General features: G+C 37.6%; 1 protein-coding gene across 1 annotated transcript in view; it reads right to left on the reverse strand.

Moving 5' to 3' along the window:
• KIF4A (kinesin family member 4A) overlaps window positions 1-10,351 on the reverse strand; it is a 150,235-nt gene that overhangs the window by 63,896 nt on the left and 75,988 nt on the right. Inside the window, exons 11-13 of the mRNA XM_003801762.3 lie at window positions 7,359-7,491; window positions 5,289-5,347; window positions 5,068-5,173 (exon numbers count right to left, since the gene is read on the reverse strand). Of these exons, the coding sequence (XP_003801810.1) occupies window positions 5,068-5,173; window positions 5,289-5,347; window positions 7,359-7,491 (298 nt within the window). The remainder of the gene's footprint in view (window positions 1-5,067; window positions 5,174-5,288; window positions 5,348-7,358; window positions 7,492-10,351) is intronic.

A 10,351-nucleotide genomic window follows, 5' to 3' on the forward strand; every position in this document is an offset into this window, starting at 1 on the left:
GCCACCTTAGGTGTATGTGGCTGGCATCTTAGCCGCTTGAGCCACAGGCGCCGAGCCAAGGCTTATTTTTTTAAGGCAAACATGAAACAAAATTTATTTAGAAAGCGAAAGATAGGTTTACAGAGTAAGAAAGTTTACAAAGCAGGATACGTTTGCCGTAGACAACAAATGGGCCTCTATTGCTAGGGCAAGTAGGCAAAGAGGCCTGGATTATTGATTTTTACAATGAGTCAAGTTGTCAAGATCTTCCTCTATAAGGAATTAAATACCTTAAGTGGGGACCTCTGGAAAATTTTCTTATAAAGTAATACAATAATGCATTGCAACTTCTGTCTCTCAGGTAGGTAAGAACTGATCTCATGCAGCTATTCCAGGTAGTAGATACTAGGAGGGAAACGGTAAGTACTATTCCTGCCACCAGAGAATAGCAAATTTTTTTTGTGAGCATTGGAACAACCACCACCTAGAAGGGAAATATAAACCCACTAATTAGGGCTAATCTGTTTGCAGACTATCATATGAGCAAGTTCTGTTCTCACCAGTGGAATTAGCCTTTATTTGGCATTGCAATATATGGATTAACACTTCTGTTTAAGTGATCCCTCAAAACACTAGGAAGAAAGGATTGCTTTCAAGAAGTGACCTAATTAAGGAGGTACTAGCTGAAAGAGCTATTATTAGCTCAATAGAAAAGAAATATTTAGGATTAGCACATGGAGTCTTCGCATCAGTCCTGTGAAACATTAACATAGTTTTGGGAATTTGAATCTTAGTACCTTTAAGGCAAGGAGTAAAGAAGCCCTTAATAAGTGCTGTTATAAAGCATTTTCCTTATTTTCCCCAGAAACTTCCAACCAGTGGGGCTCAAAGACAACTCAAAGGACCCTCCAGTATACCCACATCCTTTCCCATTCTGATTTACAGTACTGGTGATTCTCCAAGTGCAGGACATACTAAACCATTCTTTAAAAACAGACTGTCACTCTATTATTAGGTTAATGGTTACCTTTTCCTTTCTCTCATGTTTCAATTTTCAGTATAATAACTAGTTATAGGCCTATCCAAGATTATTAGGGTTTATAACATTGGCTTTTGGAAACTTTTTCTAGTACCTTCCAAAGGGTCAGGATCAAAGTAGATGGGTTAATTCTTGAAGATAGTATGTTGATATTATGAGTTTACCTTTGGTTTTTTGGCCCAGTGAACTTTCACAATGCTAAGGTTTAAGCTTAGGGCTACGGTAACATGATCTGTATTAATATGGCAGGATTCTGCCTTCATAATCCTAAATGTAAATACATGGGTATATAACAATGGGATTTACTTCAATCTCATAGCCCTCTTTCCTCCCATTCTAAGGCTACAACCAAGAATCTCTTATGATTATGATTTAGCAAATTTGATTGTCAAGGGAACAGGTAAAGGGTACATTGTACTGCATCACCCAGCAATACGATCCAGCATGAAGTTTGTGCTTGTAGGCTGTAGGTAATACCATCACTGGGCATGCAAAATGTTTTTTTATGAAACTTTTCTTGGAGGAGGGGATATAAACACAAAAATTACTTGGTTTTGTGGGAACTGAAAGGATTGCATGAATTTCCTCACAGGTAACTGCAATAAGGAGGTTTGCTTGAATTATATTTTAAAGGAAGAAATGGTACAGTTTAGTGCTTAAATCCCCAGGAGGAATATCCAGGAACAATAGTTGTCTTCATAATAGAAAAAGGGGTATTCACCCATCACTTAAAAATAGTTTTAATCCACAATGAAATACCCAAGGACTTATATTTGAAAGATTTTGTTTTCACTGTATTAAGTCTTAATAAAAGCCACAGGATATACATTTCAAAAAAAATATGTAGCTGGGAGGGTCTCAAAACAATAGATGTGGAGAGCTCTGATTCAAGAGTCCAGCAGGAGCCCTGGATAAAAGAGTTTACTCTGCCAATCTATGACAGTGGATAGAAGCCAAGAACTTTATCAGCTGTGGCAACATTTAGCACCCTCCTACTGCATGTTCCAAGTGTATTTTAGAGACAGACACAGAGATTCTATAGAGCCAGTCACTGCCAGCAACTTCCTCTACAGACACACCAGGCACCAGTCATATTGCCAGATTCTCATTGAAGATGAGAATCATTTTATCAATTTGCCTCCATGGGTTTCCTTTATCTTTCCCATATAACTCCAACACCCAGAAATAAAGTGGTGTTAAATCCTCTAAAATTGGTGTGATGGCTATGAACAATGGTGAGTGCCCTGGGTCACTATTTTCTGAGCTTGTTTTGGCTGTAGTAGGCTTCTGCAACCTAGATTATCTTAATTCTGAAGCAGTTCACACAATGTTTTCATACATCAAATGTTTCAGCTATATCTGAGTAGAATTACAAATGATGAAATTTAACCTTGTGATAGCCATTCTCTAGCATGAACTCTATATTTTAGCCATATTAAGCTCTTTACCATTTTCTTAAATTTCATACTTCTTTGCTTTTGCATATACTTTTTCCTCTATATATAGATTGTCCATTCCATTTTGTCTGCATGGCAAACTCCTGTTCATTTTTAGGACTCAGTTTCTTCTATTATGCCTTCCTGACTTTTCTAAACTAACAGTTAATCACTACTTCTTTTCTGTTCCCACTGCATTCTACTATAAACTTTGACCAACTAATAAACTATAAGGCTTGTAAGAGAACTCTCAAAAAATAATGACAGTTATTAGGACAGGATCGCACCAATACATTCTAGAGGAAGAGGTATAAAAACTGAAACAATCTCAAACTAAAAGTTTCACATCAATTAATAATAAAAACGGTTACTTGAGCCAAACTGTAAGGATATACATCCTTTTCCCCTCACCCTATAAAATTCTAATCCTGCTTCACTTTAGGAAGTTATCTAGAATTCAGGAGCTCCCCGAGTGCATCAGCTGAATAATACCTTTAACCCCTGTTTGAGTCACTTAAATTATTTCCTTTTGACAGTTAGCAAGGTTATATAGCTAGGAAATGGCAGGATTGTCTTCAAACCAGGGGTGGTCTGGCTCTATAGGCCAAGTTCTCAATTACTGTGCCCCATTTATTAGATAAATGAACTGCCATCTGAGACTGCTCATGACAGTTTTATATAACACTACTTCTGAAACACTGAATAATATGCAGGGGAAGGGAAGAGATTTGGTAAGCTCTCACCTAACAGGTACAACGTAGGGGTACATACCACACCTCCTGCCTGAGGGGCTCAACTATAACTTGGACTTTACCTAACAAATGCAAATATTGTAACCTAATCATTTATATCCCTAAATTAATCAGAAATTGAAAAAAATTGTTTATTAGTATTTTAGGAGTTTACACGTTTTAATTTCTCAGAGCTAGCTATCATGACCCTTACCCCCCAACAATATTATATGGCACTTTTTTTTAATTTACTCTTTAAGAATAAATCTACATGTGGATGATTTTGTGATATATTATTGACAACCCTAGAAAACACTGGGAAACACTGGGACTTTCCTTGGGAAAGTCCAGGGATGCGAGACTCATGGTTCTGATAAAATTAAAACCTCTTCCCAAGAGCTAGGAATTAGCACCAGAGATTTATATATATATATCATTGCTGTATAATGGTAAGTAAAAGAGTATAGATGGAACAAAATCAACCATAACCCTTAACACAGTATGATTTCAATTTTTTAAAAAGCATACATGCCTGGATGGTGTCTGTGGCTCAAGGAGTAGGGCGCTGGCCCCATATGCCAGAGGTGGTGGGTTCAAACCCAGCCCTGGCCAAAAACTGCAAAAAAACCCAACAACAACAACAACAACAAAAGAAAACCCAAAACACCATATATGCCTAAGGACAAAGAGAAAAAACACCACCAAAAGTAAAAATGGATTGTTAGGGATGGTAGAAATGTAAGAATTTTTCTTCTGTGAAAAATAATAAATAAATACCCTTAACCCCAGAACACACCCATATCTATAACAATAGTTCTAAAAATAAATACAAATGGGAACTTACAGTAAAATGATCATTCAGACTGATTTACTTACTTTTATTGGTTATAAAAGTAAACAATGGGCTTGGTACCCATAGCACAGTGGTTATGGAGCCAGCCACATACACCAAGGCTGGTGAGTTCGAACTTGGCCCAGGCCAGCTAAACAATAATGAATGACAACTTCAACAGAAAATAGCTGGATGTGGCTCGGCGCCTGTGGCTCAAGTGGCTAAGGTGCCAGCCACGTGCACCCAAGGTGGCGGGTTCGAATCCAGCCTGGGCCTGCCAAACAACAATGACATCTGCAACCAAAAAATAGCTGGGCGTTGTGGTGGGCACCTGTGGTCCCAGCTACTTGGAAGGCTGAGGCAGGAGACTCACTTGAGCCCAGGAGTTGGAGGTTGCTGTGAGCTGTGATGCCATGGCACTCTACCCAGGGGGACAGCTTGAGGCTCCTGTCTCACCAAAAAAAAAAAAAAAAAAAAAAAAATAGCCGGATGTTATGGTGGGCGCCTATAGTCCTAGCTACTTGGGAGGCTGAGGCAAAAAGAATCACTTAAGCCCAAGAGTTTGAGGTTGCTGTGAGCTGTGACACCACAGCACTCTACTGAGGGCGACATAGTGAAACTGTCTCAAATAAAATAAAATAAATAAATAAAAGCAAGCTATGGTATTCCTTGTTGCTCTAAGCTATCTGTCAGGACTCATTTAAAATTAGGATACAGTATAAGGCCTCTTATGAAGGCAGGCTATACAGAAAGGACAGCAAATCAACGACTGCCACTCTTGCCACCTAGGCAATCTTGCACCGTTATGTTGTTGCTTCCGGTATTTGATTAGAATATTGCAATACTAGTGTGCCAATGCATATATAACTTAATGAGTGTTTCGATTTGACAAACTTAATATTCAGATCATATTCAATGATCCATGACCTCTGTCCTCAAGCAGCTCATAATCTATTATTTCAGCAAAAGGCAGAGTTAGAAAGGCTTACATGCATTGAATGAAACAAATGAAAGTGATATGTCTATTTATACTGCCCCTACTTCGCTTACCGATAACTGGGTAATCAATTGCTGCAGGTTACAAATAATCTCTACATTTTCCTTTAATTCTTGGTCTTCCAAAGTCTCTGCTAGCTTTTGAAGATCTAGTTTGCAGCTGGAAATTCAAGCAAAAAGAACTCAAGGGTTAATCATATTGCAAAGGACAGAGGATCCATGATTATATAGTAAGGTGGCATAGGTCACTAATAAATATCTGGTAGGAAACTTACGCTGCATGCTGCCTGAGCTCTTCTAGCTTGGCATTCATTTTTTCATTCGCTTGCTCTGTCTGCAACAAAGACAAAGGAGATCATCAGTGGCAGTGCCTGACAGCCTTATCTAATTATGATCTCTCTCCTCCAATGGACTAAAACCTAGGTAGAGAGGTTGCTTTTGCTATAATAGAGGAGTTAGTGAGCTTTGGTTATTTAGTGATAAATGTGTTTTTTTTTAACAGAGTCATGGAAATTAGCCCTTCAGTCAACATGAGCTACTAAAAATACCATCCAAGCAGCTGGGTTTTATGCTTACCATGAAGCTCAGACAATGAGGTGGAGTGTGAAGCCTTAATTCCATAGAGAACTTCACAACTAGGGGAAAAAACAATACTTCCTGACATGCTATTTCCTGCTGTTTGCAAAACACCACCACCACCACCACCACTTACTTTAAACTGCCTCCTGCTCTACAGTTCCCTACCCCTAGCATTAAGGGCATTTCAAACATAAAAGAGCCTCACACTAAATTTGAGCTGAGCTTTTTAAAAAGGTTACATTATCTGATATGTTATGCTAGTTTTAGCAAAAGACAGCAAGAAAAAAGGTAAGGCACAAGAATGGTGGCAGAGAAAGAAGAAATAGCAGAAGGCAGCTACGTTTTGGGAAGAGTGACTGATATTTTCAGTTTTATTTCAATCACAGTATCTGTAACACACTGGATGTTATGACAGATTTGAGAAGAATAATTTATATGAGACAAAAATATATTTATTATGAAGTTAAGACAGGATACCAAATAATAAGCCTATCAGATAGCCATTGTAACAACCTTATAAAGGTCAGATGAGTATGTGGCTAGAGTAACAAATACTGTTTTGTCAGCTACACTCACATGTGAAAACACGGCTTCTAGAGTTACTTCAAAGGCAGCAAAACATAGCATTGAGATAGAAACTGTATATAAATTTCCCTATGTCCCATTTTCACCCTTCTTCTTGTAATAGACAATATAATAGATACAGGGTTTAGCCCATTTTAAAGAACTCTTTAAGCAGCTTATTTTTCTTTGACTAGAGAGCACCTGGATACATGAAGGTAAGTTACAGAAGTTCAATCACATTTTAGTAAAAACTCATTTTTGCTTCTGGTGATAGATAGTTGTGCTATCAAAGATTGAATTGTGCATAGACTAATTAAAATCTTTAATGACAGAATCAGCATGCACTGATCCAGGAGGTCACTATCAGACAGGTAGTAGGAATCAGAACTGGTGTAATCAGTTACATAGCGATCCACTATTTGGAAATTAACCACATGGAAAATGAATTAAAATTAATTTCCCAGCTGTTGTATCTCACCATGGCAGCTATCAGGATGGAATGTGAAATGTGACATTGGGGGAAGGGAAATAGAAAAGAAATAAATATTAGTGAGGGAAGACTTACTTGGGATTATGGATAAAGATTAGGTAGGACTTAAGGTGATAAGAGTGACTTAGTTCTTTCCTTTCTGGTATTTTAGAACAAATCTGTTTTAAAATTAGATTCATGTAGAATCTTTGTGATGGATACGTAAGTGTTCACTGTATGTTTTTTGACTTTTCTGTTTTAACTTTTCTTATTTGATTACAAGCCCATACATATCCCAGGAAGTTTTCCTGGAGGGTATGGTAACACAAATACATTTCTTTATACATAACTTGTCTGTCATAATGAGAAACATGTTACATTTTTTTTTTGAGACAGAGTCTTATTTTGTCACCCTTGGTAGAGTGCTGTAATGTCATAGCTCACAGCAACCTCAAACTCTTGGGCTTAAGTGATTCTCTTGCTTCAGCCTCCCGAGTAGCTGGGACTATAGGTGCCCATCACAACACCCAGCTATTTTTAAAGGCAGGGTCTAGCTCTGGCTCAGGCGGGTCTCAAACCTGTGAGTTTAGGCAATCCACCCACTTCAGACTCCCAGAGTGTTAGGATTACAGGCGTGAGCCATCACACCTGGCCAAAAATATGTTAAATATTTTGGAAACTAAAGTTAGTAAATGTCCATATTGCTAGTAGTAGTTTAGTTTTGTAGTCTCACCAAAATGATTCTCTCCAACATCTGGGCAGTCTGACCAGCTGCTTCGCTCAGACCACGACTTAATTTTTCATTCTCCTCTACCAGGGCCTGATTCTTCTCCATCAGGGATTGTAGATTCTCTGATGGCTCCACACTAAAACAAAGTAAATAACATATTAGAAAAATATCTGATTGATAACACCTATATCAAAGGTGGATAAAAATATATTCCATAGGCCTTTTGAGTGGGAGATTAGGTTAAAATTACCCCTAAAAATGTCTGGGAAAAGTGAGTCCAACACAATCTATCCTCCTATTCAGGTAGCATAGTATATTGAATGAGCATCAAACACACACATGAGGCATTTTAATGGTTTGGAGGAAGGTAATCATTCAGAGCCAAATATGGTTGTAGCAGGATGACTAAGCTCTACCTTGGATCTTGGTTTAGGTTCTTCCTATTTGTGTTCTGTTGGTAAGAAGTGAAGACAAATTGTAGCTAAAATACATTTTCTCTCCCTTTTTTTCCCAACCTCAATCCTTCATCAAAAAGTCAGGGTAAAAGGGAAGTAAGAAGTATGGAGGAGGTAGAAGAGACCTTGCTCAGGGTCAAAATATAATCTATCAATACAAACTGATTATCTATTTACTGTGAAGTTTAAGGAAATAGCATTTAAGAATTCAGAAATTTTAAATGATGACCAGTGGCCTCTAAGAACAGATTTCATAATTCTTTACAAATAAGTCCTTCCTTCTAAATGCTTGCTTTGCTTAAAACGGATGACCCATAGTTTCCTGTTCATTTGCCAATCAATTTTAAATTGCTTAGAGTGTTTGTTGGCAGCAATGGTATCCATTTCAAATAGGAGTAAAAGGGAGGGACAGAAATAGCTTGAAGGAATACATATAGGTAAGAACCTTTGGAACTTATACATATCACTTTATACCAGTTCAAGACTAGTGAAGCAGACCACTAAAAAGCATAGATTTTTTAAAAATTCACTGAGATGAAATGTTCAAAAGACTGGAAAATAGGACTGGGTAAAAAAAGATCAGAAGAAATATGAAGATTTGATCTAAAGAAGACTGAAGGGAAAAATGAATAGTTGTCAAGGCTATGATAAAGAGAAAAAAAAGACAGGGAACAGCTGTTCTCAATCTCAATAAAGGCTAAAAAAAGGATTTCAGGAATAAAGTAGATGCCCTCTCACCCAGCTTAAGACCCCCATCAATTCTCATAGAAGATTTTAGACTGCTCTTTATCAAAAAGTTAATAGCAGGCTTGGCACCTGTACAATAGTGGTTATGGCGCTAGCCACATACACCAAAGCTGTAAGGTTCAAACCCAGCCCGTGTCAGCTAACCAACAATGACAACTTCAACAAAAAATAGCTGGGGATTGTGGCGGGTGTCTGTAGTCCCAGCTACTTGGGAGGCTGAGGCAAGAGAAGCTTGACCCCAAGAGTTTGAGGTTGCTGTGAGCTGTGATGTCACAGCACTCTACTGAGGGTGACATAGTGAGACTCTGTTTCAAAAGAAAAGTTAATAGCAGGACTACACAATAAGATCTTATATTACATTGTTGAGAATCTATTAAAACTCTTATGAAGGAATATTCAATTAAAACATGGATTATAGGGCAGCGCCTGTGGCTCAAGGAGTAGGGCCATATGCCAAGGGTGGTGGGTTTGAGCCCAGCCCTGGCCAAAAAAAACTGCAACAACAAAAACATGGATTATAAAAATAAACTATTAGTAAATTTAAGTGTTATTTTAGATTACTCTGCTTCCTTATTATTAAACTGAAAACTTCCATGTGTCATTCATGTAAGTTGATAAGCTTCAAAGTAATGACACTTTCAACTATTAAATTTTTTTCCCTAAAAAATTTTAAGGGTTTATCTAGATGGGAAAATCATATTTGAGTAAACCATTAATTTTTCTAAGGAAAATTTAGCACTTAGGAATAGGCTCCTCAGTGCTACTGAGGCTAAAGTTTGAATATTAATTAACTAATTAATTAATTAAAAGATAGTCAAATATAGCAATGGGGGGTTGTATAGTAATTTTAGGGACACTAATGTTAATAAGTTCTGATAACCCACTACCATTGGACCAGTCTGCTGGAATATTTAAATGCTACTATAATTAATAACAATAGTTAACACTCCAACTGAATTATGTGCTGGGCTTTAAATATATTAAACTTATTGAATTTTCACAACAGCTCTATGTTACCCCCATTTTACAATTGAGGAAACTGAGGCACAAAAGGTTAAATAACCCAAAGCCACACAACTAGTGAGTAATGGTGAAGCTGGGATTTGAGCTCAGTGGTCTAATTTCAGAGCCCATACTCTTAACTACTACGCTGACTACACAGATAGGTACTATAGGAATGCAGAGAATACTAGATATAAAAGCTCTCACAGTAGTAAGGAAAAAAAAAGAATTCTTGGTGATATTATAGACACATTATAGGACCACAACATGATATAAGACAGCCATATGATGGGGCAAGTCTTTAAAAGCAGATAACAAGATTAGGGCCAAAGAAAGATCAGACCGAAAAAGAATATATCAATGTTTTCTTATGCTATTTAATTGCCAAGGCCAGGAATTCAAGTTAGCTAAGCATATGTAAATTGATAAACACTCACAGAAAATATGAAAGTTTCAATGACATAAATTCAAAAGCAAAAGAACATAATCCAAGGACAGGAACCTAAAATATTCACATATATAAAATGAACTTTTAAAAAATGCCTTATAGGGCAGCACCCGTGGCTCAAGGAGTGGGGTGCTGGCCCCATATACGGGAGGTGGTGGGTTCAAACCTGGCCTTGGACAAAAATCACAAAAAACAAAAAAAAGCCTTATAAAATGTCTGTAAAGGCTCGGCGCCTGTGGCTCAAGCGGCTAAGATGCCAGCCACATACACCTAAGGTGGCACGGTTCGAATCCAGCCCGGACCCGCCTAACAACAATAACGGCTGCAACCAAAAAAAAAAAAAA

The sequence above is a fragment of the Otolemur garnettii genome, unplaced genomic scaffold, assembly GCF_000181295.1.
Source record: "Otolemur garnettii isolate 467f Iridium unplaced genomic scaffold, OtoGar3 scaffold00219, whole genome shotgun sequence".
Classification (NCBI taxonomy): domain Eukaryota; kingdom Metazoa; phylum Chordata; class Mammalia; order Primates; family Galagidae; genus Otolemur; species Otolemur garnettii.